At 35.8% G+C, this 27,441-nt stretch overlaps 5 protein-coding genes and 1 pseudogene across 5 annotated transcripts; 3 read left to right on the top strand and 3 right to left on the bottom strand.

The window, feature by feature from the left end:
* The first annotated feature begins 76 nt into the window (after positions 1 to 76).
* On the top strand, positions 77 to 2,316 carry LOC106308942. The gene has a single exon (XM_013746042.1). The coding sequence runs from the start codon at positions 77 to 79 to the stop codon at positions 2,297 to 2,299; it is 2,223 nt and encodes a 740-aa protein (XP_013601496.1). The 3' UTR covers positions 2,300 to 2,316.
* A 2,650-nt stretch (positions 2,317 to 4,966) lies between these two features.
* On the top strand, positions 4,967 to 8,055 carry LOC106309533 (annotated as a pseudogene).
* A 1,131-nt stretch (positions 8,056 to 9,186) lies between these two features.
* On the top strand, positions 9,187 to 10,921 carry LOC106312337 (ubiquitin-conjugating enzyme E2 36-like). The gene is made up of 8 exons (XM_013749823.1): positions 9,187 to 9,361; positions 9,466 to 9,493; positions 9,593 to 9,679; positions 9,872 to 9,930; positions 10,230 to 10,271; positions 10,376 to 10,449; positions 10,569 to 10,666; positions 10,762 to 10,921. Exons 1-8 carry the CDS (start codon positions 9,326 to 9,328, stop codon positions 10,797 to 10,799), a joined length of 462 nt encoding a protein of 153 aa, XP_013605277.1. The 5' UTR covers positions 9,187 to 9,325; the 3' UTR covers positions 10,800 to 10,921.
* A 92-nt stretch (positions 10,922 to 11,013) lies between these two features.
* LOC106312336 (ACT domain-containing protein ACR11-like) lies at positions 11,014 to 13,135 on the bottom strand. Its single transcript, XM_013749822.1, has 10 exons — positions 12,769 to 13,135; positions 12,653 to 12,698; positions 12,439 to 12,564; positions 12,275 to 12,369; positions 12,096 to 12,180; positions 11,943 to 12,002; positions 11,719 to 11,774; positions 11,493 to 11,598; positions 11,328 to 11,396; positions 11,014 to 11,245 (listed from the first exon to the last, which is right to left on the bottom strand). Exons 1-10 carry the CDS (start codon positions 12,924 to 12,926, stop codon positions 11,183 to 11,185), a joined length of 864 nt encoding a protein of 287 aa, XP_013605276.1. The 5' UTR covers positions 12,927 to 13,135; the 3' UTR covers positions 11,014 to 11,182.
* A 3,553-nt stretch (positions 13,136 to 16,688) lies between these two features.
* On the bottom strand, positions 16,689 to 19,374 carry LOC106312772 (uncharacterized membrane protein At1g16860). Its single transcript, XM_013750414.1, has 5 exons — positions 19,105 to 19,374; positions 17,833 to 18,742; positions 17,578 to 17,733; positions 17,278 to 17,489; positions 16,689 to 17,194 (listed from the first exon to the last, which is right to left on the bottom strand). The coding sequence occupies exons 2-5, from the start codon at positions 18,679 to 18,681 to the stop codon at positions 17,002 to 17,004; spliced, it is 1,410 nt and encodes a 469-aa protein (XP_013605868.1). The 5' UTR covers positions 18,682 to 18,742; positions 19,105 to 19,374; the 3' UTR covers positions 16,689 to 17,001.
* A 3,225-nt stretch (positions 19,375 to 22,599) lies between these two features.
* LOC106310191 lies at positions 22,600 to 23,399 on the bottom strand. Its single transcript, XM_013747414.1, has one exon. The coding sequence runs from the start codon at positions 23,337 to 23,339 to the stop codon at positions 22,887 to 22,889; it is 453 nt and encodes a 150-aa protein (XP_013602868.1). The 5' UTR covers positions 23,340 to 23,399; the 3' UTR covers positions 22,600 to 22,886.
* Positions 23,400 to 27,441: the final 4,042 nt, after the last annotated feature.

Genomic DNA, 27,441 nt, shown 5'->3' with positions numbered 1-27,441 from the left:
CGCATTTTCGAGCAGGGAATGAAACTCATAAGAGGATTGAAGGTCTGGAGCTTGTCTCACAGATAGAGAGAAGAACATGGGTCAAGTGTTGCCCGAAGAAATAAAAAACGTCTGGGAGAGATGGAACATAAGAGGAATGTTAATCTTAAGTCTTTCTCTTCAGACAATTCTCATCTTATTTGCCCCAACTAGGAAACGAGCATCATCCAAGTCTCTAACCATACTCTTATGGTCATGCTACCTCCTCGCCGACTGGTCAGCTAACTTCGCCGCCGGTTTAATCTCCAAGAATCAATGGACCGATCCAAAACCAAACCAAGAACCACGCCAAAACCAAAAACTCATGGCTCTATGGTCGCCTTTCCTTCTCTTACACCTAGGCGGACCAGACACCATCACCGCTTTCTCCTTAGAAGACAACGCTCTCTGGACTCGACACATGCTCGGTCTCATTTTCCAAGCCTTTGTCTGCGTCTTCGTGGTCTTTCTCTCTCTCCCCAACCCTCTATGGCCTTCTATTCTCTTACTCTTCACCGCCGGTATCATAAAGTACTTAGAGAGGACAATGGCCTTGAGCGTGGCAAGCTCGGGTAAGTTCAGACACTCCGGGATTCAGACAAAGGGTTTAAAGAGAAGCGATGTCGAAGAAGGGTTAGAAGAACCGACTCCTACCGATGTTCTTAGTCTCTTGTTTTGGATTTTCCGTTCAGAGAGACGTCCTATGGAGATTGCCAAGCCAGACAGAGACTTAACCGATTTAGAGACTGTTCAACATGCTTTCACACTTTATCGTCACTTCACAAGTCTCATATCTAACTTCGTCTTCAGCTTCAGAGATCTTAAGGCAAGCCAAGCGTTGTTCAACGTGTTGAATCCTCAAGAAGCTTTGATGGTTTTAGGAGCTGAGCTATGTTTTATTTATGATGCTCTCTACACTAAATCACCTATTCTTCATACTAAGAAAGGGTTTCTGTTTAGAGTCATTGCATCTGGATCTCTTGTTTGGTCTTTCTGTAAGTTCCATTATAGAGACAAGAAGAAGATTCAAGAGTTTCAGCATACCGATGTTATCATCACATACATGTTGTTCTTAGCTGGTCTAACGCTGGATTTTATATCTACTTTAGTGTTCTTGCTCTCTGACTGGAAACTTGCCGTGCTATGCAAGCCACAGAAAAAGCCTAACTCAAAACCATCAAGAATAAGCATTGTACTCAACTGGATCCTTGGTTTCAAGAGCCTGCGATGGGAGAAGATAATCGATCACGGTCATGAGGTGATTGCAGGGCCGGTTCTGCTTCGAAGATGGGCTGGAAAGATCTATGCTTTCAATTTTTTCAACTTTTTCTTGAAAACAGATGGCAAGATTAATGTTCGTGGAAGAAGAGATTCACCATACATGATGAAACAATTCGTCAAATGTATCCATGGTGTTCAATGCTATATCGTACGAGTCATGGCATCAAACAAAGTGGCTCATTACATTCTTTACCCCGTCAAGGCTTTTGTCAAGGTTTTAAGGTTTCTTGTTGCCTACGTAATCGATCGTCTTGATGTCAAGGAGTTTATAGATGACATGAGAGTGGAAGGCTTTGTGTCTAGTGAACCAATGACGAAAACTCTATGGAGTTTTGTGTTTGAGCAGGTGAGACACAAATCGAAGTTTGCGGATACAGAGGAGAACACAAAGACAATATGTTCAGCTAGAGGAGAATGGACATTGCGAGAGAATCGTTGCTCAAGGAGACTGATTCATTACGTGGAAAACGTTGATTACGATGAGACTCTTCTCTTGTGGCACATAGCAACAGAGATATGTTACCAAGAAGAAGAAGAAGAAGAACCAGATGAGCACCGTGAATTCAGCAAAACCTTATCAGACTACATGATGTATCTTATGATCTTGCAACCTCAGTTGATGTCTGAAGTGGCTGGTCTTGGGATGCTTAGGTTTAAAGACGCGATGGTAGAGGCAGAGGAGTTGTTGGAGGAGAGTTTCAAGAAAGCGAAAGATGTGAAACTAGCTGGTGAAAAGATTGTAGCATTAGTTAATGGTGGTGTTAGTGGAGAGTTGGGTAACGAGAGTATTTTGGAGGGAGCTAGTTCGATTGTGAGAGAGCTGAAGCAGATGCAAGGATGTCGTAATAAATGGAAGATATTGAGTAGAGTGTGGGTTGAGTTGATTTGCTTTGCTTCGTTGCATTGTGATGCTACGGCTCGTCTGGAACTGCTTAGCAAAGGTGGTGAGCTCTTTGCTTTTGTTTGGCTCTTAATGGCTCATTTTGGCCTTGTTGACTAGGTTACCATTTTATTTTATTTTCCCTCTTGTCAACAAGTTTTGGACATTTTTGTGTCTTCTTCATTTATTTTGTAGACTCATCTAAATCAGGTTCCTTTTGGAATTCATTATATAATCAAAGATTAAAATTACTTAACTCAGTGATTTGATTAGAATTACTTAACGCAGTGAATGTGATTTGATTAAAAGTTTATTTATATCTTTACAGATTCAATTATCAAAAATATGATTCATCGTCAATTTTACAGAGATTATAAGAAAAGCTATACAAAATATCCAACATTATATAAGTAAACCGTCGAATGTGAATTTTCATAAGACGTTTTATAAGAAGATTTAGTGTGGTGTGATTAGAATCATCATATGAGTTAGTTTTTATAAGTTACATGAAATTATAGGACGTACAATCGTCTTCTAATAATTTTTATAACTTATATTAAAATAAAATAATAAATACATTCTTTTATCAATTTAACATTTCTTAATAAGCTTGTTAGTTACATCATAATCCTTAGATTTTCTACAACTTCTTCATGATATTAATATATATATGTTTGAGATAATTGGCTAGATATACCAGTTATGCACCAAAATTAGCAATCTACCATTTTTGCTGATTAATCCAATAAGCTCTGTAGCTTTCCTAAAATGCTCTCACCATTTGCTACGTTAGGTGAAAGAGTGATGACAAAAGTATGGAAAAATATCTTAGAAAATCTTCAAGTACGATATGGTAGCCAGCTAAAGCTAGTTTAAGTATGTAGTAGGTTACTGTTAAATCACATGTTAAATTGCTCTCCACGTAAATCGATGGAGAAAAGCTCCAAAATTGACACGAAATCAGCAACAAATTTGGTTTGCTACAATTTGTTTATGCGTTAACAAAATGTGTTATCACGTACGTATTAGCGCCTACAATTTATTGAGCTACATAGACTTATTAGGCGTTAAACATAAGTTAAGGTGTATATAGGCACATTGGACTTAATAGGCACAATATCTTGTTATTTTCTACGTATACGTTAAATGCACTATCATCTATTGTTATAATATAACACTTTTGAGTAGACATTAAACATTTTGGAACATCTAAATTTGAGAGGGTATAGATTTCAATTAGAGATTATTGAAACCTGTGAATATTAGTAAGATATTTGGTAGCAGTTAACAATTTAATGTCATATATAAAAGTGACTATAGCAGTTACGAGTAATTTTAGTTGGGCAAAAACATTTGGTGTTAACGGCTAAAAGAATCAAACATGTATGTATGTATACTTATTGTTAACTGGTACATCGAAACCTTACCATGCTAATATCTTTGTTTTAGCTATCTTATTTTTATATATTATTTTTTTAATACATAATTTACAAAAATAAATTAAAATTTTCAAGAAAAATTAAGTAAATTTGTAGTAAAACTTTGGTAATTTTTTAGTAAAACTTTAGAACTTTTTAGTATACCTTTAGGAATTTTTTATTCAATAGATTTCATTACTAAAATATAGATCAATTAATCCGAACATGTTTTTTTTTTGGGTTTGCAGATGGTATACATACTTAAACATGTTTTGTTTGTGTGAGGTTAGACACAAAATCCTAATTCCAAAACACTAAGAGAATTTTTTTTTAAGATGATTATACCTCGTGGATTATACCCAACACCATGTCACTTGTTCTGTGTAATTAATCATATTGAACCAAAAACTTTTTCTTTCTAACTTTCTTTTTCTAAGCTCAAGAGAGAACTAAATATACATATATATGGTTAACCTTTTTAGAAATAGGAAAAATACAGACGTGGAATAATGAATATATATTAAAAAAAATCCAACAAATGAAATTCTCTAAATCTCTTGAATACCTTTGGCTATTTTTATATTATAATCTGGCAAAATTGTAATTATGCATGTGTCATTAATGAATATTAACAGAAAAAAAAAACTGAAAATTTTACCCTAGTCATTCACAAACGTAAGATAAAATATTTTTAAGAGGTTTGATCGAGTATGTCGTTAAAACACATATGTTAACAATTTTATTTCATATAAAACTATTACATAATTTATTAATTTTAATTTTTTTAAATCGTAAATGATAATTTATTTATTTAATTAATGAAAGTAATGTTTAAAAATATGTTAATTTAACAATTTAATATAATTTCGTAGTTAGTTCATGTATTACTTCTATTATAACATAATATAGACTACAATTATAAATTTTTAGCATATACTTTTATTTTTTGTTTTATAATAAAATATTATTCAAAATTAATTTATAATAATATTATATTACTAATTACGAAATTAATAAACACATTAATTTTAAAATATTTAAATTTTTATTAAGATTTGGTTAGATTTTTTTCAACTGGTTTTTTTATAACGAAAAATAAAATTTAAATTTATAGTTAAAATTGATTTATTATTTATTATAGCTTAAGATTTTTTAGAAACTTTATATATTTAATAGATTAATGTAAATAATCTAATAGATGAAATTAATAAAATGGACCAAGTATAATTTTTTAATGGTAGATTAAAATTGTACTTCTCTTATAATCTAGAAGATCGTAACAATTTAAAAACAAAAAAAAAGTGAAAATAGTTTTTACTAGGCTTTAGCTTCCCCCATCATAACCCTCTGTACCCATGAGAGACTTTCCATTGCTTCCGCCGAGAAGAGAGGTTCTGCAATCTCTACACTCGCCACGACCATTTTCCGCACTGGTGCTGAGCAAAATCCTCAAAGCTCGATGGATCTGACGACGACGACTCGCCAGAGACGCCCACTTCTCTCCGGCTCTTCTTCATCTTCGGCCAAGCCGTACTCGAAGACTGACAAGCCTCGCCGATCCGACGGCGGGGATGCGGAGGATCGCGGTCTCGGGTGGTTCTTGCCGTTTATCGCCCTATGTTACCTTCGTTACATGAGCGCGACTTCAAACATCGTTCACGACTGCGACGAAGTGTTCAACTACTGGGAGCCTCTCCATTATCTTCTGTACAAGTCTGGGTTTCAGACCTGGGAATACAGGTTTTCATTCTTGCCTACATGTAGTGAGTAACAGACACGATGTTAGCTCAAAGGAGTATAAGTGTGTGTAGATGGTTGTTTGAGTGAGAGTTATGGGAAAAAGTCTCAACCTTTTTGTTTGAATTTGGAATCAGAAATGTGAAAGTTGTGAGCTTTGATTTCAATGCAGTTATTCATTTGTTCGATAGTGTTTTAAAAAGGAAACAGTTTTGGCTTTGTTCTTCTTGCTTGTTAGTATCTGATGGTTCGGCTTTGGATAACAGATAACTTAATTGCTACTTTAGTTTTGACTCTGCTTGGTTGATGTGAACTAGTATGCATGTATAGAGAGAGATGAATCATTAACTTGAGTTTTATGTGAAATCATATTCATAAAGATTAGTTTCTTTTTTTGTTTGTTTTTGCAGTTCGAACTTTGCTCTTCGCTCCTACCTGTACATTCTTTTCCACGAGTTAGCTGGGCGGCCTGCTTCTTGGTGGTTTGGTGATGACAAGGTAAGGATTGCTGATTTCTTGATGTATTGGTATGCAACTGCGTATCTTTTATCTGCTTCGTGTGGTGGATAGGTTAGAGTTTTCTATGCGGTGAGACTCTTCCTGGGGCTGGTTTCTGCAGTTTCGGACACTATCCTGGTTGTTGCACTCTCTAGAAAGTATGGGAAACGTATCGCTACATACGCAGTTGCAATGCTCTGCTTAACCAGTGGCTGCTTCTTTGCTAGCACCAGTGAGTGTTCTGTTTTTTCTTGTACCTTTGTGATACCTGCATATATTTATTCATGTTTCCTTGAACTTGACTAGGTTTCCTCCCGAGTTCGTTCTCTATGTATGCCATGAGTCTCTCATCTGGTTTATTACTTTTCGAGAAGTATGCCATGGCTGTTGCAGTTTCAGTTTTCGGTGTGATTCTTGGCTGGCCATTTTCTATCCTGGCCTTTTTACCTATCGTTGTTTACGCTCTGGTTAAGAGATTCAAGCAAGCATTTATCTCTGGCGCTGCCACCTCTATTTTACTCCTTGTAAGTCAAAACACTTAATTCTAAATGCTTTCTCTCCGTGGAGTCTAGGGGAGTTATTGCATTTTACTGAATTTCATTCGCATCTGTAGTTTTCTATCTTCACTAGTTTTGCATCTTTTACAGGGACTCTCAGTACTTGTGGATCACTACTATTACAAGAGATGGACATCTTCGGTTTTGAATCTCTTGATATACAATGTCTTAGGGGGTGGAGAAAGCCATCTCTATGGGACCGAAGGACCGTTGTTTTATATAAAAAATGGTTTTAACAACTTCAACTTGGGTTTTGTTTTGGCGATTTTGTTCATCGTACTGTTTCCTGTCATCAGAAGAAAGTATGACCGTTGCTTGCTTGTTGTGATTTCTCCAATGTATATTTGGCTGGCGTTCATGTCACTTCAGCCCCACAAAGAAGAAAGGTGATCTTCTATTTCTTTCGTCTTGTACTCTTTGGACCATTTATAAGGTGGGCTTCTCGATCTAGAGGAAGCTGATTATAGGATTTGTCAATCATTTTCTGCAGGTTCCTTTATCCAATATACCCTCTTATATGTGTTTCTGCTTCTGTTGTTATCGAAAACATCCCTGAGCTGTTCCGGGAAAAGTATAGCACAAGGGAAAGTCTTCTGGTGACAGTAAGTTCTAAAGTCTTTAGGATTATTCTTTCTCCACAAATTGGAAAGAACTAGATTGTGCTATTCTCACTTTTTTTGTATATAATATGCAGATAACCAAATACATCCGACCTGTGATCCTTGGTCTTATCTTATGTGCTTCACATGCTTCAAATACATTCTGCTCCCTTAGAGGTCTACAAGCTTCTGGAGCACCATGATGATGCTGGACCAGGTATAAAACAGAACGCTTCAATCATTACAAATGCAAACAAAAGTGAAGATTACATCTCACTTTTACTTCTGCAAAAGCAACAAAGTCTTTTTTTTGTCAAAAGTTTTCTGATACTGTTCGGTTTTGTTGGTTGTGTCAGGTTCTGTTCTGTGTGTGGGAAGCGAATGGCATCGATACCCATCATCGTTTTTCGTGCCTGACTACATTAGCGAAGTACGGTGGATCGATGATGGTTTCCGAGGTCTTCTTCCGTTCCCATTTAACAGTACACTTGGAGGCACTGCAGCATCACCTTCATATTTCAACAACAAGAACCAAGCATCTGATGAACAATTTGTAAAACTCATATACCCTTCTCTCTCATTAAATCCTTCCATGAATCTCGAGCATTGTTTGATTTTCTCCATCTTTTATTTTTCAGTTGAAGAATATAGAAACTTGCACATTCCTCATTGAGCTGCAGCTTAGCAGACCTTATGCATATAGAGGCAGCGACTTATCGACATGGGAGGTATAAGAATCAAACCATCTTCCTGTATCAAAATATATATTAAATTTCACTTTCTCTAAGACGGTCGTTTTTTTTTTCCAGACTATTGCGGTGTTCCCTTATCTGGACAGAGAGCTATCGCCAGCAAAGTATAGATCGTTCTTCATCCCTTACAAGTGGCAGGAGAAGAATGTGTTCGGCAAATACGTAATGCTTAGAAGAGTGCCAAAATGATACCAAAATTTTGAAAACTCTGTAGACCGATAGCTTTAGCTTTTTGTTCATTGAACAAGTTTTGAGGCGAATGTAATAACAAAATAACTGATCAGTGTTGACTTTAACTTTCACGCTCAGTTTGTAGTAATTCTCCAAAACACTAATGCTGCAATGTCTTTAATCTTTCTTATCCTTACTTTTCATTTTGCGATTCCGGTTTGGACTATTGCGACAGAAAGAAAAAGAGAGAGGATGAGAGGATAACATGAGAACAAGTTAACGTTAAACCAACGCAAAAGGCAAACAAAAAAAAAACTCTAACGCAAAATTAATTGTTTTTCTAAAGAAAATGAGCAATTTAATTACCAGACGTTAACTATTAGTCATGGTTTATAACACATCTCCAATGTATTTCCCTATTTTTTTCTTCTAAAATAGAAAAACTCTATAATAAAGATGAGTTTGTCTCCAATGTATTCATCTATTTCTTCATCTAAAAAAGAATATTCTTGATATATTTTTTTCTAATTTTACAAATAGTATTTTTTATTTGTGAAAATTGAAAACCAATCTAATTTAGTATAACATTCATAAAATTATGATATTATTTACACTAAATATTTGTATAGAAACTATTATGTAAATAAAAAGTATGATTATATATTTATATAAACAGTAAATTTTCATTAAAAAATATTTATTATGGTTATAATTGCTAAAGTAAAAAGTTAAAAGATTATTTTGTAAATAAAAAAGTATGTTTCTATCATAGAAGAATGTTATTTCCTCCTCTAAAAATAGAGATGAAAATAGCGATCTCTATTTTAGAGGAAGAAATAGAATATGGTTGGAGTGATTTTATCTCTAAATGCTATTATAGAAGTAAATAAGGGGATGATTGGTTGGAGCTGTAGATGCTCTGGACAACCAAAATTTAGTCTACAGCTATATATGTCAACCAATTGAGATTTGCTTTCCTTGAAAAACTCACAGCAAAAAAATCTCTGCAAAATCAAAATATGGCTATAGAGAGTTTTATTTCCAGAAACAAAAAAATTAGTGCTTTAGAAATCTACAGCAAAAAAAGCTACAGCAAATAAATCTACAGATTAAATTTTACAGCAAAAAAATATAAAACTACAGCACTTACCACCAATCATCCACTCTAAGACATAAATTTGAATATAAAAAAGTTGACTTTAAAAACAAAAAAAACCTTTGATGTTGTCAAATGAATTATATAAAATTATTGTGCTATATTCCCAAAATGAAAAAGAAGGAAAAAGAATTAAAAGCAGCACGCACGAGACGAGAGACGACGAAGCGTTCTCGATAATCACCGTGCTTCTTTAGCTTAGCTTCGTTCTCTCTCTCACAAAAACCCTAAATTCTCCGAGACCGATAGACCGCGATAATGGCTAATAGCAATCTACCGCGAAGAATCATCAAGGTGCGTTCTCCGATCTCGATTTCTCTCGGCTCCTTTAAATCTGTTTGTGTTGTAGCTCATCGTTCGCTTGATATTGATCATCTATTATGATTTTGTCTTGGTAGGAAACACAACGTCTACTTAGTGAACCTGGTAAAAAAGCTCATCGTTTCATCCTCAAATTGTTGATTTCGATTCGAAAATTTCTGTTTTTTTTTTGTTCGAGTAATAAAGGTTGCGTCTTTTTTGCAGCTCCGGGGATAAGCGCGTCTCCGTCAGAGGAAAACATGCGTTATTTCAATGTCATGATTCTTGGTCCTTCACAGTCTCCTTATGAAGGTAACTAACTTGGTTTCAAGTGTTGTGTGTTATAATCTCTTTCTTACTTTACCTTTTGTTATGTGTCAGTAATGTCTGTATCTTTGTTTCTGTGAGCTGCTCTTGATTTCATCACTTCATGTTTTTATTTTCTTCCTCTGTGTTGTAGAATGTGCAGTGCTAAATCATTTTTATTTCATTCTCATTTTCTAGGAGGAGTTTTCAAGTTGGAGCTCTTTTTGCCTGAAGAATACCCTATGGCAGCTCCCAAAGTAAGTTAGCTTTTGTGAGTTTTTACTCTCTTTTTCATTTCATGTTTCTTGCTCCATGCATTACATTCTGTGGTGTAACTTGTGTAACCCAACTATATTAATATGAACGCATTGTAAATGTTTATTAAGGTGATTGTCTTCACACAATATAACATTTTTCATTTTATACCTAGTGAGATTGGTGACTGTGATTTGTTATGACTTCATCCAATGCATTTTCACTGATTGTATTAGACAAGGAACCCAAGTTTCTATATTGAGTTTGGGGTGTCTTATTGATGATATCGTTTGTATCACAGGTTAGGTTTCTCACCAAAATATACCATCCTAACATTGACAAGGTTAGTTGCAAAATCTTCTACTATTTTTTTTTCTCTCTCTTACCAACAGGCTTATATATCCTTATGAAACATTTGTCGTATTGCTCTTATGTATGTATGTATAGCTTGGAAGGATCTGCCTTGACATTCTGAAAGACAAATGGAGTCCTGCGCTACAGATAAGAACTGTGCTCTTGAGGTATAAATATTCCATACACTCTCTCCCTCTCTCTCTCTCTCTACTAAACCAAGAACATTATAGCCACTAATATTAATTATTGACACTTTCTGATTCTCCAATGCCCTTGTACTAAAAAGTATCCAAGCTCTTCTAAGTGCACCAAACCCTGATGATCCACTTTCTGAGAACATAGCTAAGCATTGGAAGAGTAATGAAGCTGAAGCTGTGGAGACAGGTGATTAATTATCTAAAATCTCAAAAAGTTTTTTTAAATCTTTGTTCCTCCTCTCTCATTTGGTAAATCTCATATCAATGTGAACATATAAGCAGCTAAGGAGTGGACTCGTCTATATGCAAGTGGCGCTTGATGGGGGGGGAGTGCAAAAAGGAGAATGATGTTGTCATTTAAATAACATTATATATGGTGATAACTCTACCTCAAAGTTTATCTGAATCCTTTTTCTTAAAACAAGGGAAAAAGATTTGCACTCTCTTGATATGTATAACTAGAAGAATTTAAGACTCGTTTTACCCATATTTGCTTGAGCTTTGTTCGTGTTAAAGATAAGATTTTACAGGTCGTAAATGAAAGTAAATTTGATAAAATGATTGAAATAGAGAATGTTACTGCTACAGATGTATGCAAAGGCCACTAAAAGGAAGCAGCTTATTTCTGTCAAACGTAAAAAAAAAAAGTGGTAAAAGGCAGTCATATGGAATGTGACTTCTTTATCTTTTGGTAAATTACATTTCAGAAACTTGACTCGTCAGTGGATGGACGCCTCAAGAAGTACCTCAGACTATTGGCAAGAACCTGCAATCAAAAATGTTGGTTTATTCAATAGACGGCAACATTAAGATTTATAAACACACACACTGATATCTGAAAGTTTTACCTGCTGGAGAGGCTTGATTAGGGCTTTGTTTCTGTAGCTTACGTGGAACTTTACCTTAGCCAACAAACCCTGTTTTGTTTGGTTTGTTTCACAAGCAACAATAGGGAGCAACATGAGCAGAAGGAGAGTTGGTTTGAAATTATAAACTCAGGATTAGTAGTGTACCTCGGTGTCGAATTCTCCAGATTCGACAGCAACGCTGATATCTGAAATGATCTTCACCAGCTCAACTAATAGCCCAGGCCTATCTGCTGTTTCTATGTATAGTAAACTGCAATTCTCAACAATTAATAGTGTTATGGATCAATGATCATCACAAAGTACTTTATAGTTAGAGGTCGTTGAAGATAGTTTTTGAAGTCGAGGTAAGAAGATATGGGATTATCTTTACCTGCGGTCTGGTCCATCATCTTTAATGCTTACTTGTGTTGCAATGTCCACATCAACCTGTCAAACATCCCAATCCAAAGTACTTAACAAAGAAGAAAATGATCTTGAAGGCTAACTTTGAAGTTACGTGCTTATTATCTTATTACAACACAGATGACTTAGCTAGTCTTTATTTTCTCTTTAAAGATTTATACAAAACAGCATCAAGCCTGAAGGGTTAATAACCTGTTCAGTTGGTGGAAGAACACCAAAAGCTGCTCCCATTGCCAGTTGAGAACTTGATTCCTGTTCCAAAATAATCCACAAGCAAAATGTGTGACTTGAGAAAACTATGCAAGATAAGAGCTTTCATATTAGGATAAAAATAGTGGTTATTACAGGATGAAACTCAAGCATGTTGTTGATGACAGTGAGACGGATGGCCTCCAGCAACTCTGGGTCTTCTACTTTTCTTCCACTATCCCTGTTTCAGTTGCAACAAGATTCAATCTAAACTCAACTCTCTCTATGACTTGATTCTCAAAGTTAACATTAACTATATCTAAAAAAATACATACGCTTTAGTAATGGCAAATTTGTTGTGCTTGCCAGAAGAATCAAGGTAGACATTAGCCTTGACCACATTCAAACCCAAGTTTTTGAGCGCATTCATCTGGAGAAAAAAAACTTTAATCAGAGCCAAGAAGAAGCAAGTGAGTAAAGAAGAAGAGTAATTCATTACAGTGTCAAGTAGAGCTCCAAGACGGTCTCCGAATGTAACTTCAACGACGGTCGCATCAGGGTCAGAATCTTGGTCGATTATGACCACTGGTGTCGGAACTTTATCAGAATCAGCAGCATTTGCATTCTTCAAGAAAATCAAGAAACAAAACAAAACTTAAAATCTACTTTTGTATTCTCAGTATCCTTGTGTAATAATCCGATCAGTTCATTACCTCCACAGCAGTAGCATTAGATGCTCTAGTCTTCAAACAAGATAGTCTGACACAGCAAAAGAATTGAATCAATAAGAGATGAAAAGATTAGCTCAAAACAATATATGCTTAGAAACCTTAGTCGGTTGAGATTGGTAACAGATTTATCGACGAATCCGAACGTGACTGTCCTAGGAGCAAGACAGGAAGCTCCAAACTCGCGTCTGATAGCGCGAGAGCTAGGAGCATCAGTGAAGCGAAGAGCAGAACCAGAAGCAGAGGCCATAGCAGCCATATCTGACTTGGAAACCAAAGCAAAAAAAAAGAAAGAATGAGGAAACGCTACTAGAGAGGGGAAGTGAACACAAGCCTTTGGATTTGGACAGCTCTCGTGTTATCCGCCATGAGAGGATAATAAAAAAAGATGAGACAAAACCAAAAAATAAAAAAACAATGTTCGTTTCTTTCCTTTCTTATTATCTTCAACGTTAGATAGATCGCCACCCACCTCTCCCCTGCTTTCCTTTTCACCACTTTAGTAAGCTCCACCATAATTATTTTATTTTATTTTATTTTATTTTTAATTTCAAATACGACAGATTAGTCCCAGTTGTATCGGATGTGGCATGCTATTGGTCTAATCTGTGAGATTGTCTTTACGCGAATATTTAAACTCAGTTACTGTTAATTTTACTATTATTAATTTATTTTTATATTTATAAGTTTGGAGAATTTATGATGAAAACAACCAATAACTATTAAACTATATCTCTTATAATTAAGCCCTATAATTAATGTTTTAGTGGTTTTATCTATACTCCACATTTTTTTCTAATAAAAAGTCACACCTGATCGTTATATTGAAGATTTTCTTTTAAACTTTTCTCCAATTAAGACATTATTATGACTCAAATCCAAAAATCTTCCAATAGAAAAGTATTATTAATGAATTAAGATTTGATTAAACCCCTTGATTAAAGGAAACTTAAATAGATTAGCCATCCATTTATATAAGGGAAAATTGACAAAATAACCTCCAACTTTCGAAAATAAGCCAAAAAAGTCTTCAGCTCATAAACACGCCATTTTAACCTTTAACTTCTAGTCAAACACGAATAAATCTCGTACTTCGTTGACCAAGCCATTTCAGTCTCGTCAAAAGTCAACCTTTTTATGATGTTAGTTATATTTAACGGTTGGCTTTTAATGAAATCAAAATGGTTTGGTTAACGAAAGTATGAGATTTTTTTTTTCCAATTTGAAATTTAAAGATTAAAATTTCTTACTTAAAATTTTATTAATCAAGTATTGTTGTTTTTTATTACAATAAGATTATAATTTTTCGTGTCGATTGTAATCACAAACTTAATAAAATATGTTCAAATAAGCTTATTTATAATATTAAAAAAATGAATTAAAAACTCAAATTTGTAATAATTAAAAGATGAAGCAAGTGAGAAAGGCGGAAGACGAGTTCGTGAAAGAGATCTTCGGTTGACTACGGCAACAGTTTCTATACATCAGCCGCTGGAGATCCCTTTTACGCACTCATCTTCCTCCTTTTCACTTGTTTCATCTTTTATCGATTATATGTGATCATACTTTTAATAACAACGTGTTTAGGGTTGCCTTTAAAAAAACAACGTGTTTAGGGTTTTACATTTAACTTTTATGTTTTTATTCTTAAAATTGTTTTGAACATAAGCACTTAATTATTTTATGTTATATCTGAATTTACATTATAATTGTATTTTTAATTAAGTTTTTTTTGTTAAACAATTTTAGTGTTTAATTCATTTTAAAAATATTATATCTAAACTTATTTGAGAATATTTATTAAGTTAGCCATTCTAATCGATAAGAAAAATTACAATTTTTGTTGTCACAAAAAAAAAGAAAAACCACAATTTTTAATTAAGATATTTTTTAATGGGCAACTTTAATCCTCAACTTTTAAATTGGAACAAAAAAAATCTTATATTTGTGTTGATCAAGCCATTTTGATCTCATTAAAAATCAACCGTTAAATATAACTAACGGTACTAAATAGTTGACTTTTGACGAGATTGAAATGGCTTGGTCAACGAAAGTATGATAATTATTCATGTTTGACTAGAAGTTAAACGTTAAAATGGCGTGTTTGAGAGTTGAAAATTTTTTTGGCTTATTTTCGAAAGTTGGGGGTTATTTTGTCAATTTTCCCTTATATAAATGGATGGCTAATCTATTTAAGGTTCCTTTAATCAAGTGGTTTAATCAAATCTTAATTCATTAATAATACTTTTCTATTGGAAGATTTTTGGATTTGAATCATAATAATGTCTTAATTGGAGAAAAGTTTAAAAGAAAATCTTCAGGTGTGACTTTTTATTAGAAAAAAATGTGGAGTATAGATAAAACCACTAAAACATTAATTATAGGGCTTAATTATAAGAGATATAGTTTAATAGTTATTGGTTGTTTTCATCATAAATTCTCCAAACTTATAAATATAAAAATAAATTAATAATAGTAAAATTAACAGTAACTGAGTTTAAATATTCGCCGTAAAATTAACAGTAACTGAGTTAACAGTAATTGAATTATTGGGCCGTAAAATTAGCATATTTAATGGGCCTAACTTTCCATCCTAATATGCTAATTTTACGGTCGAATAATTCAATGAGCCGAACGCTAATTACAATTTACAAGTTTGCCACTTTCGCTAGTCCCTCCCCCCCCCCAAAACCTTGACGCCGGAGACACTGCGAGAGACGAACCGGACGAAAATGTTGAGGTACGCCGGGAATCTCAAATTCAATCGGATATCATCAATCCTAAACGATCACGTTTCTCATTTCCCCTCACCCGCATTGGAACACTCATCCCGAGCTCAGATCACGATCATCATCTGCTTCTCATCTTCTAAAAGCACGAAATCCACAATCACAAAGACGGAAGATTCAAAGATAAGTGCTTTTGCTTGTTAGGAGAAGTTTTTTAGATCTTAGGGATAATTTCAAACGCCATTTGCTGATCCTCCAATGTGGCCTAGTGAGGGTAAAAGTGTGTCCTTTCCTTTGTGTACTTAGTGATCTCTTCTATGATCTTATGGATGCTTTCAGAAGCATGATGCACGATGATATGATGGTGGGTGCATTCTCACATTCAACGGCAGTAGGGAAACTACGTAAAGACTTGCCAGATGTTCCATCCGATGCTCGTCAGGAATTCCCTCGTTATAGTTTAGATGAAGCAGAAGCTGTTTGCTATTACTACCTTCGGTGAGTTACACGAAACAGTTTTTTTTATGCATTTACGAGATAATTTATAATACTACTCAACTGTCTAATCCTCTAGATATCATTAAGCGTTTATCTGCTCGAGTGACAATGAACCGACCCTAAAGCGGATACTGATAATGTCATGAACGCCCTCTATACGTTTTTGGTGCAGGCAAAGACTAGTTAGGCGTGAAGTATTCTCAGAAGAAAACTGGAAGAAGATATACTATTTGGCTAATGGAAATGGGGCAGAGATGCGTTGGTTAGTCCCTTTCATGCGTTGAGAAACAACCACATGAACAAATTGTTTTGTTGATTACATTTATGTGGCCTTTTGCTGATGTTTCAAGTTATCCCATTTGTTTGGGGAAATAAACTCTTCTTGTTTTTTTTTTTTTTGAGTTTGTTAGTTTAGGTTTTGTTGTCTGTTCGGACCTAAAATTATTTCACAATAAATTCAGTCTCTTATCATTTTTCACAAATTTACAATGTAAATGCATAACAATAAAACTGTGCAACGCTGGATTATAGAAAATATAATATATACAAAATGTAAAACGGCAAAATGATTTAAAAAAAAAAAAATTGTTGTTGAAAGATTACTGAATTAAAAAGATAAGAGTTAGAGCTTGCTTGTGTTGCTCTCTTCATAAATTGCAACTCATAATTAAAAAGATTGCTGAATTGCGTATTAATTCCACGGAGAACAAGTTAGAGCTCGTGTTGCTCTCTTGATGGAAGAATGGTTAACATAGATGAATAAATGAAAACAATCGAGTTACGGAAGCACACCAAAGTGAATTTTGTTTTCTCACAGAACAAAAGATTTTTGAACATAACATATAACATTCAGTACACAAGTACTATCGAAAACAAATTTACTTAAAAGAGCTATACAAAGAGGAACAACACAATTAGCTCATCTTAGGAATATGAAACCATATCCACTATCATCACCATCATCCTAACCGTAATAACTCCGAAGACCAAAAAAAAATGAATTTAAAAAAGAATAGTGAAGGAAAGAAGTTTTCATGACCAACCAAACCAACCACCCACCAAACGGACGTACCAGAAAGAACCACATTTTTCAAGATTCATGAATACTTAAACCGGTATTGCATCAACGTTCGATGAGTCTTCACATCTCAATACGATTCCTTCAAGGCTTGTTGGGAACGTGCATCTACTCCATTGCCAACCAGCTGTAATTGGCTCAGATGATGGCACTATCATTAACACATTATCATTTCTATGCACCACTCCAATCACACTGACTGTGCTTCCTTCTTTTATATACCTGATAATGAAACCCAACAAAGAGAGATTCATAATCGTAGCTTCTATTAATACTTTTGTTTATGAAAAAGGTGTATTTGTTACCCTTCTTTGAGTCGCATTATTCGATCATCGCTTGATAGATTCTTCTGCCTTAACCACCGAACAAAATCTGGAGACGCTTTCTCACTTCCGTGCTTAAAGTCGATGACAACAGAATCATCTACAACAGGTGTTACCTTTGCACCATTTCCGGTTTTGACTAAAGCTCTTAGCCCAGATTGAAAATCTGATATGTAGAAGTCCACCACATGTCTCTGCCACATCATGGTATAACTTTATTAAGGAAGTGTTTTGATTTTGATGGGATTGAGGCAGATAGTATAACATTGGGGAATCACTAACCTCTGATGATCTCAGTCCCCATGTGAAGCAACGATGTGAAGAATTGGCTGGTTTCGAACCCCATCCACGATACTCATATAGACATGTGGATGTGTACACACATCTGGGAACTCTTTGAAAGGATGACTCAAGCGGCACATTTCCACAAGTAACCACCTTCAAATAAAATAAAAAGTGAATCAAGATCATAAACATAGCAAACCATGACTAAAGATGCATTCAATAGCTAATGTCATTCTTCAACTAACTACTTACCCCAGTGACCTTCACGAACTGACCATTTTTGGCAGTTCGAAGGTCAGCATCAGGATAACGAGCAATAAAATCCGTGATACCACGTCTCCCCCAACAACTATTCCAAACAAAAAGCGCAGCAACAACTGTAAAGAAGACCGCCACAACGATGAGGAGCATCGGATTGTGAACAGCACCAAGAATGAAGCCTCCGGCAAGAAACCCCATTATAAAAATAAGAACAACCAGCCACAACACAGACTTCGGGAAGCTCTTCAAACTGGAGAAGTCATCTTGCGAACCAAGGGTAGTCACCGCCTGGTTGTGGACAACAGACGCCATATGCGTCTTCAACGAACCAGAAGAGTCTAAAGGACCAGAAACCTTCCTGGGAGCACCAGACGAGTTCAAAGGCCCTGACGTTATCAGACCTGTAGCCGGAAGAACAGGAATAGGACCAGAATGCTGCCGCGTCACGCCACCAGACTGCGGTCCAGACGATTTCTTCAGAGGCTCTCCGTGCTTGGACAAAGGTCCGGAGTTCGTTTTCTTCATGGAAACAGACCCAGCAGCAGAGGCCAAAGACCCAGACATCCGACCGGTAGCGTTAGGAGCGCCTGGACCTGACTGAGCATTCCCGGCGAACGAGCCAGACCTGGAAGGAGCGCCGGGTATGGGACCAGACTTCCTCGACTTAGTCCCATCCGTTGGAATAAACATCTTCCCCAACTCTCCAGATTTCTTGATATCTCCACCAGTGTAAGGCATGGCTGTTGAACTCATCGTTGGAGGCCTCTCTTTGGGCTGCTCAGGCCGACCAGACACAAACAGCCCGTTGCCGAGCTGGTGAGATGGGTATCTCGAACCCATTTCGGTTACTTAAAGGAGGAGAAAACCAGAGTAAAGTTGGGTCAAATAAGAACTCCAAATCCTACAGAAAATAAATAAGTGAGAAATGAACCAAAAGCATTACACACATAAAAAAAACATTACAATAAAACGAAAACAGAGCGTCAGATTCGTGAAAGGCTAAACAATGAGCTAATACAACAATGGAAAAATACAAAAAAGGAGAAAAAAAGCTAGCTAGCAGCCAGAAGAGAGTTAATGAGAAATCTGATGATCACTGGACCACTCAGATCCCTAACTGTCTACAAAACCTATGTATCTCAGATTTCGAAATCAGGTTAATCTAGATCACGAAACCCTAAACATACAGCTGAAGAAAACGATCAGTCAAAGAGAAATCGAATTCGAGGAGAATTGATGAGGATCGAAGGAGTGGATTCGTACCTTAAGAGAGAGAGTGTGTAAGTTTCTCGGGAAAATGTAGTCAACGACGAGAAAGATTAGTTGCTATTCTGGGAGTGACAGTAGAAGAAGAAGAAGACGAAAACGGAAGGGATACTGAGGAAGCTGATGAGATCCGGTGAGCTCTCTCTTCTCCGTCGTGTTGTGGATCTCGATCTCTCTCTCTCTCTCTGAGCTGTAACAGCTGATGAGTTGTCTCAGTCTTCTCTCTCTCTTGTTTCCTTTCTCTCTCTAAAAGGGCTAAGATTTTTTTTTAATTTTGTCCACCAAACTGAGCTAAGGAAGAAGAAGGGACACTCGTCTGTTTTTTTTTTCCTCTAAATTTGAAAATAATGTTTTTCAGTGTCGACATTTTTTAAAATTGTATTTTATCATTATTAAACTTGATTTAATCATTTGGTATAAATACGTAACATGTCTATGTAATCGTCTTTCCACCTAATCTTGGTAAAGTTAGTTGGTCTTTCTTTTCTTTTTTTTAACACTGAAAATCCATCTTCTAAAAATCGGCCGCCTAGCCGATTAGGCGTTACACGTCACTCTTCCATCCCGATTTATGCTAAATCAGTTTAAAAAATCGGATATCCGATTTTTTCCGCCTAGACCGCTTAAATGACCGACTAGCTGCCTAATCTATTTTTTTATTTTTTTTATTTTATTTTATTTTTAATAATAATTTTATTTGTTTATTTGATCTAAAATTTTATAAATATTATTTATATTCATAATTTTGATGAAAATTACACTATATTAAGTTTATATATTCTATTTGTGTGTTTTATACAATCTTAAACATGAAAATGTATTAATGTTATACACAATTAAAGATTAACATGTTTTATAACATAATAAACCATCTAAAAATTCTGCCCCGCATAATTTACGATTAATCCCCGATTTTCTCTTTAAGCGCTAAGCCCAACCCGACCGCCCGACTAGCGCCTAGCGCGTTCCCGAACAGGGCTGAAAATAAACATAACATCTTGTGTTTTGGTTCCATAAGTGGATACCATAAGGAAAAACCAGCACCAAAACAGAAAAGAGACCAAAATAAAGGATGCCACTAGGCATCATAAAGAGAAGGGTATGGAAAAGTTGATGACAGAACCATAGAGATCAGCTGCTACACACTCTAGGTAATAACCAAAGCCTTGATCTTATTGGCTTTGACCTTCAAGTATGAGCAAGGATTGGAGCCAAGCCGGGCCTTGGGATGCAATGTAAGACTGGTACATGCGCCCTGTTGTAACCGACTTTGCAATCAGGTTAGAAGCCTCATTGCGTTCCTCCACAACATGGTCCAGTCTCCAGAACTCAATATGTTCCAGCAGGGCGTTTATCTGGGCAATGATCCAGTTGAGGTTTGGAGAAGGCCTTGGAGATAACAAAACTTCTCTTATCTCTCTTGCAGAAGCTTCAAAGATAATGTTATTCTACCTCATGTTTTTCATGCTCTCAACGGCCCAGAATAATGCTCTTAAACTAGCTTCATGTTTGGACCTTACTGCGGAGTACGATCTCCTGCTATGTGAGATAGTATTGCCTTGTGAGTCTCTGAGGATCTACGACACACCACATTTGCTTTGCGCATTGATCCAGGAGGTCCCCAAGTTGCATTTGAAAGCACCCATTGGCGGTTTACTCCAAGCTTTGGCACTTGAAACCTGTTCTGTTTCAGTTTGAGGAGAGTTAGTTGCGATCCAAATCTCTGCTTCATCAAAGGCCAAAGTAACTATTTACCTTAGTGGTACTACAGTGGCTTTGAAAGTATGAGAGTTCCTAGCCTTCCATATCTGCCATAGGAGCCAAGGTATAGCCTGGCGGATCTTCTGCTCTAGTCTGTTGTTGTTCATGACAAAGATGAGGTGGAACATATTCAGAAATACTGAGTTCCTTGAAAATCCTGCAGGAGGGAAAAGGACATTTGACAATTCCCAAGTTTAGCGAGCTTTGTCACAGTAGAAAAGTACATGGCATATGGACTCGCTAGCAGCACCACAGCCGAGGCAGGTAGCATCAATTGGGATTCCTCGGGTTTGAAGCCTTTCTTTAACTGCCAAAGCACCGACTAAAAACCTCCATATGAAATGCTTGATCTTGGGAGGAGCTTTGATTTTCCATATGTTACTCCATAGTTTTTTCTCAATCGGTGGCAGAGCTTGATTATTCTGATTATGGAATTCCAACAAGACATCTGTGAACTGATAACCACTGCCGGTGCTATAAGTACCATCCTTTGGTCTTTCTTTTCTATAAGATCAATCTACATATTACCAATTCTGCAGCAAACGTTATCGAGGTCCATAAGTGATCAAATATGTTCAAATAATATGCATTTTTTCATTAAATATATATATAATTTCCAAACTGTATTGAGTTTGTTCAGCAGTATTTTTTCATATAATTTTTGTGTTTTATTTTTTTTTAAATCTCTTAATACAATTCATTTACGTGTGTGTGTTTAATATGCACATGCTAATAATATCAGTTTGGTAACTGGATTTGTTAATGTTTCGTTTTCTTTGCTACTTACGTCTAAATGATTTTGCTAATTTGGCTTTGCCGATTTTGTTAATTATTGGAAGCTTTTCTTTTAAGCAAAGTAAAATTCAAAAAAAAAAAAATGATTGGTCACATCGACTGGTTAGTCAATCTATTTACCCGTAAATCAAGCTCTGTCGATCCAATAGTTTACATCACCTATTTTCAATCAGCATTTATTCTTTATGAGCATTTTTTTTCAGAACATGTGATTTCATTCATTAGTATGCATTATGCGAAAACCTTGACTAGCGAAAGACACGTAATAGCTAATAATGCAACTCATTTATAATGATTGAATCAAGCCGAGAAAAACATATACATAGAGATAGATAATTTAAATTACTAAATAACGTAGGAAATATAAAGTGCAGTTACCTAGGACCTCGTAGTCCAGTGGTACTACCTCCTTGGAGAGGGGAGATCGGCTGTTCGACTCGCGTGGAGGGGAAGGCGTGTCCAGGGCCCGTAAAAAGGTACAGACAAAGGCTGGCGCCGGGCCTAGGTGGTGGACCGTAAGGCCAACACCTGGTTAAACAAAAAAAAAAAAAAAAATATATATATATAAAGTGCAGTTTTGAATCTGGCTATTAATATAAAGAAAAATAGATAGGAATGAGATCACAAACAAAGGTGGTTACTAGTCTTGATGCTTTGTAGAATGTAGTTTATCTAATCAAATTAAAATGTTTTATGCCGACAGATACCCCTTTGAATTTGTGGCTGGAAGGATTGGCAGCGTTCTGGTTTCTCATGTGCGTTTGGATCTCGAGTAGCAGCAGATATGGAACTGAATACTGTGGATGGCTTTCATGGCACAGAGGTTCGCATATTAGTGTTATCCACTGTAAGAGCTAATCACTCTGCTCCTGATGGGAACAATCAAAGTCGGATTGGTTTTGTTGAGATGTTAGACGCATGAATCTTATTGCTCTCTCACAAGAGCCAAACTTTCCCTTTGGGTTTTGGGGTAACACACGAACCTTGCAAAGAGACCATTGTCCCCAAGTTCAACTGGAAGCAGTCACACAAGACCGCCTAAAAAGCGAACAAATGTATAAAATTAAAATCTCATTACATACACCTCTTCATATATAACCGAGGTTCTGTCTCAAATGCTCGTATGTCTGAAAGCTGAAACCTTTCAACTAAACTCTTAACTACAAACTCAAAAAAAAAAAACAGTAGAAAAACTGAAGCCGCCGATATTCCTTTCTATCATTTTAAGAAGCCGATGACGGATCTGTCCCACTCTTAACGGCGGACCAAACCTGACCGATGCCTCTGGTAACGTGAGGCCAGACGGCGTTAATCCCGTTAAGTGCCGCACCAGAAGCTAAACCCAACACGAAAGTCTCAACGTATCCAGGCTTCGTCTCCAGCTTAGCGTCCACGACGGCGAGCCTTCCGTTAACGGCGTCGATTTTCCTCGCGTCGGTTAAAAGCTTATCTTTGCTGGAGGCGTTGTTCTTGGAAGACGAAACGACGCGAACGAGCGCGTTTTGTAAGTCTTCGATGACCTTAACCGATGCTTCGGCTGGTTCGAGGCCTCGCTTCTGGTAGTGAGAGATTAGCTCCGTTGCAGTTGGGATTTTCTTGGGTTTCTGCTTTGCTCCAGTTTGGTTTTGTTCTGCTTTGGTTTCTTCCGCCGCGTTCGGTGTGGCCGGTTGCTTCATTTTCTTCGCTGCAGCCTGCAGCTCAGCTCAGAGGTGGAGGTGGAGATGGAGATGAAAAGATAGAAGATAGGAAAAATATACTATCAACTTTGGGTAATATTTTCTTCGTGGACCTTTTGTTGGGCTTGGGCTCAAAACATATTATAAAATAATAAGTTTCTTAACAAATGATTAGCTAATAGAGTATGATTTTGCCTAATGCTATGGTTTTCTGCTTTCGCCGCTGTTTTTAAAACCGGAACGATCCGATGATTGAACCGGATTCGACCATTAACCAGTTATATAAGCGGGTTGGATCTAATAATTGGTTCGACCATGAACAAGTTATATAATCAGATTGGACCTCAACATTATTAAACCGATAAAAATCATTAGAATTATAAAAAATATGTAAACAATCCATATAAACATAAAAAATATTATATTGAAATGTTTTATGTTTTAAATTTATTTATATTTTAATTATGTATTATATTTACTAAGAGCATCATTATCCCTAGAAATCATTAGGGTCTCTTAATCAATTGTTTAGTAATAAATATGTGTTAAGAACTTTATTTAAGAGATACTTAATTTTTTATTCTCCATTGCAAGTTTCTTTAAGTATGAGTTCTCAAAAAAAAAAACTTTAGAAGTTAAACTTGTGAAGGAAGAAAAACTAATGGCATGGATGAATGTCTCAGCAGCTCATTCACCTAATTCAGAGTTAAATAAAATCACCACTTGTTATTTCGATAGTTCATGTCTAAAACTCAAAAGAAATAACTTTCTTACTAACAAACCAATGAGGAGGGGAGCAGAGAAACACAGAGAACATTCTAAGGCACATTTGGTGTAAGAAGACCAGAAACGTAAATAGAAGGAGAATGTACGTAAAGAGATTAAAAAGCCAGAATGACCAGAAGCTTAATAATTTAGTATGGTTAAAGATGAAGTGGTAGAGCGTACGAAGAGAAGGCGCCAGACATCAGGGCGCATATAGTGGGGAACACCACTCCACGCTAGTTCACGCAGCTTCTCTACAGGTAAGAAGATGAAATTAAAATTTAACCAAATGAGAGAAGATATAAGAAGAACAAAACGGAGGCTTTCATTGAGCTATATGTAGCTTGAACCTTGACAAGATTATCATCCACAGAGAATAGTAAGTAACACACAACATCAAAGGCAAAGTAGAAGTACCTAAAATGACAGTAGTTTCAGAAAGAACTTTGTTGAACTTCATAACTCTTGCATAATCACTTGATCTATCACCAATCTTGAGGTTTTGGACTTGTTTCGCAAGCTGCTCCCTGCTAGAGGAGTTTGATCGTAGCTTACCGGCGTATGTATTATCTTGTTTCTTGCTTGAGTCATGATCTTCCACCTGTCATAAATCTCTCTCACTAGAAAAACTCAAAAGTCATTTACCTCGACGGGATTGTCTGAACGCTCGTTTCTACCGGCGTCATTCTCCGACTAGCTGCAGTGATAAGTAGGAGAGATTGGTTCAGGAGTAGGATCCGGTCTCCTAGTCAAAAGGTATACTCCTACCCTTAAGAAATCTATAACGAAACAGAACACAAAGATCAGTAAACTCGGAACGATCCATTTCAACCAGTAGATCTAAAGAAGTGGATTGCAAGAGATGGGCAAAATGAAATGCAAGATCTGGGCGGAGAAAACATTGAAAGTCGATCGATTGATTACCCTTGGACGTTTTTGAGAGTTTGATTGAATCTGGAATCGTCGTAAGAGTCAACATTTCAGCCAAACCAGAGTGCAAAAGAGAGTACTTTGCCCTAGCAAGAAAAGCTTGTGCTCTCCCGGCAGTAACCTCGTTTCCTCTCCCGACTAGAAGATATCAGAACAGCGTCGGCAGCTTGTGCTAGCCAGAGGAGGTTTTGTTCCCCTAAGGCCCGAAGAATGATTGAGAACGCCACCGACGTGTTGACGGAGAACGATTGAGAAACGAAGAAGCAGAGGAGAGTGAAGGGCGTGTTGACACCTGTCCACTAAGAGCCGCCTTTTCTTTCCCCTAATTAAGAAACATATGTTCCATTATTATGTAGTATTTTTTATTTTTCTTTAAATCAAAATTAAAATAAGAACCCATTAAAAACTTGGAATAATGGCGCTCTAACATTACTTTTAAATGTATACAATAAAAATATATTAAATTAGACTATTGAACCAAGTTTGATCCGAACCAAGTTTGACCCGGTCGAACCATATTGAATCGTGATCCAAAATTATTTGGTTTAGCTTTCGGTCCAGTTTTAAAAACAATGGTTTCTCCTTATCTTATGTTTAATGGTTTTGTTTCCTTGCATTCTCTGAGAAAAATTATGTTAGTGTCGTCTGAAATTTTGATACTACACAGTTTTAACTGACATTGACATTCAAAACCATCACTTTAGACACATGCCTTTTATCTGCGTTGTCTGTTAGTTACCAAACTAAATTCGAATTCGAATTCCAAGACATGTGATTTTGTTTCAAGAAAGGCTCCAAATGTTTCAACAGATTCCCAAGTCCTACCACTTGACTACAGCCATAGGGACACTTTAAACGCATCTTTCAAGTTGAGGTAGCGGAAGTTTATATGTTTCGTGAATATTTTTCACAGTGCTTAATCAAAAACTCTTAGGTTGAGAATATTCTTCTCTGTAATTTATAGAAACCTTTTTATGGTTTGAAAATACTCTTTCCCATGTTATAAAGCTCGTATAAAATCTTTTTCTTATTAAATCATTATAAAATTACTGAATACAATAATAAGCCTAGAAGACTATTTATATGAAAACACAAAAGCCATAAAACTTTAATCCTAATTAAAATGGAAAAAATATTAAAACCTTAAAACAATAAAAATAATTATCTTATAAATTAATAATATTAATATTTAAAATATATCCAAATATTCTTTGCATCAACTTTAACTTTCAAGCCACGACTACCCGAAAAATGAAGTTATTCTTCTCTTGCAATAAACAAGCTATAAAAATTTCATGACTTACTTAACGCCAACATTAAACTATCTAATAGAAGGTTCTCACCGTATTTTTTTTGAATTTTTTACATCCAGAGACACTTTCTCACATTCAAATTATACTACAAGACACTTATCACTTGAGACATACTTTCTTTTGTCAAAAAAACTCTTATGACCATAAACTAAAGAGAATCTCCTCTTCTTATTTCATTTTATTATTTTTCTTATTCTACTTTATGTATTTATTTACTTTTATCTCAAGTTCTAAAATATATTAAACAAAAATAATTGTCATAATAAACTATATATAAAATTCTCTATCTTTTAAGATCCATGTTCATATATATATTATATATATTAATGTGTAAACAAAATGTGGGCGTGGACACGAAAGCGTGGATAACAGAATTATAAATTAGTTGTGGACATGAACATCTTAACAGAATTATAAACTAGTTGTGGACATGGACAATATTCATTCGATTCCATTCATCATCGCGGGATCTAAATTCAATTCTAATCAAAATTACATTCATCCATATCATGACAAAGCGTAAATTCCTTAGATCAGAAATCTCTGACATGCAAGATCTATTACTCTCCGACAAAAGGTAAATGCTTCTTTGATTTTTCTCTCCGCTCATACTCACAATCATCTCTTTCTCATCTTGATTGAAGTTTTACTGCAGATAATTTATCAATTGAGCTGAAGAAGTCAAATGTTTGTATTAGAGATAACAGAGTCCGTGTCTACGTTTTATGGTATAATTTTAGTAACATGTCCACGTATTGTTGTATAGTTTTATGGAATCAAAACATAGAGTTTGTCCACTTATCTACTATAAACACATTATCATCACATATCCACACATTACTCATCACTCATCCACACATCACCCGTCCACAAATCACCCAACCACATATCACTCGTCCACAAATCACTCGTCCACAAATCACTCATCCACAACTGTCATTTCTATTAAAAGCAAAATTGTCCACAATCTGTTGTTGACCCACAACAAAATGTATCACATGTAAAAAGTGTCTCTATGTGTAATAAAAAGTAAAAAAAATATCTCTTAGTGTAACACTTTTTTTTCTGAAACATTTTTTTTTTTTTTGAAACAC

Source organism: Brassica oleracea, chromosome C8 (genome assembly GCF_000695525.1).
Source record: "Brassica oleracea var. oleracea cultivar TO1000 chromosome C8, BOL, whole genome shotgun sequence".
In the NCBI taxonomy this organism is placed as follows: domain Eukaryota; kingdom Viridiplantae; phylum Streptophyta; class Magnoliopsida; order Brassicales; family Brassicaceae; genus Brassica; species Brassica oleracea.
The sequence above is the reverse complement of the archived record's forward strand: the minus strand, read 5'-3'. Positions and strand labels throughout refer to the sequence as shown.

Coding starts and splice junctions, on each gene's coding strand:
- LOC106312337 (XM_013749823.1), top strand. CDS start 9,326: ATGGCTAATAGCAATCTACCGCGAAGAATCATCAAG. Junction 9,680..9,871: donor TTCACAGTCTCCTTATGAAG/GTAACTAACTTG, acceptor CTCATTTTCTAG/GAGGAGTTTTCAAGTTGGAG. Junction 10,272..10,375: donor ACCATCCTAACATTGACAAG/GTTAGTTGCAAA, acceptor ATGTATGTATAG/CTTGGAAGGATCTGCCTTGA.
- LOC106312336 (XM_013749822.1), bottom strand. CDS start 12,926: ATGGCTGCTATGGCCTCTGCTTCTGGTTCTGCTCTTCGCTTCACTGAT. Junction 12,699..12,768: donor ACCAATCTCAACCGACTAAG/GTTTCTAAGCAT, acceptor TTGCTGTGTCAG/ACTATCTTGTTTGAAGACTA. Junction 12,003..12,095: donor ACATGCTTGAGTTTCATCCT/GTAATAACCACT, acceptor ATTTTGGAACAG/GAATCAAGTTCTCAACTGGC.
- LOC106310191 (XM_013747414.1), bottom strand. CDS start 23,339: ATGAAGCAACCGGCCACACCGAACGCGGCGGAAGAAACCAAAGCAGAA.
- LOC106312772 (XM_013750414.1), bottom strand. CDS start 18,681: ATGGGTTCGAGATACCCATCTCACCAGCTCGGCAACGGGCTGTTTGTG. Junction 17,734..17,832: donor AGTTCGTGAAGGTCACTGGG/GTAAGTAGTTAG, acceptor TTTTATTTGAAG/GTGGTTACTTGTGGAAATGT. Junction 17,490..17,577: donor GGGGACTGAGATCATCAGAG/GTTAGTGATTCC, acceptor ATGATGTGGCAG/AGACATGTGGTGGACTTCTA.
- LOC106308942 (XM_013746042.1), top strand. CDS start 77: ATGGGTCAAGTGTTGCCCGAAGAAATAAAAAACGTCTGGGAGAGATGG.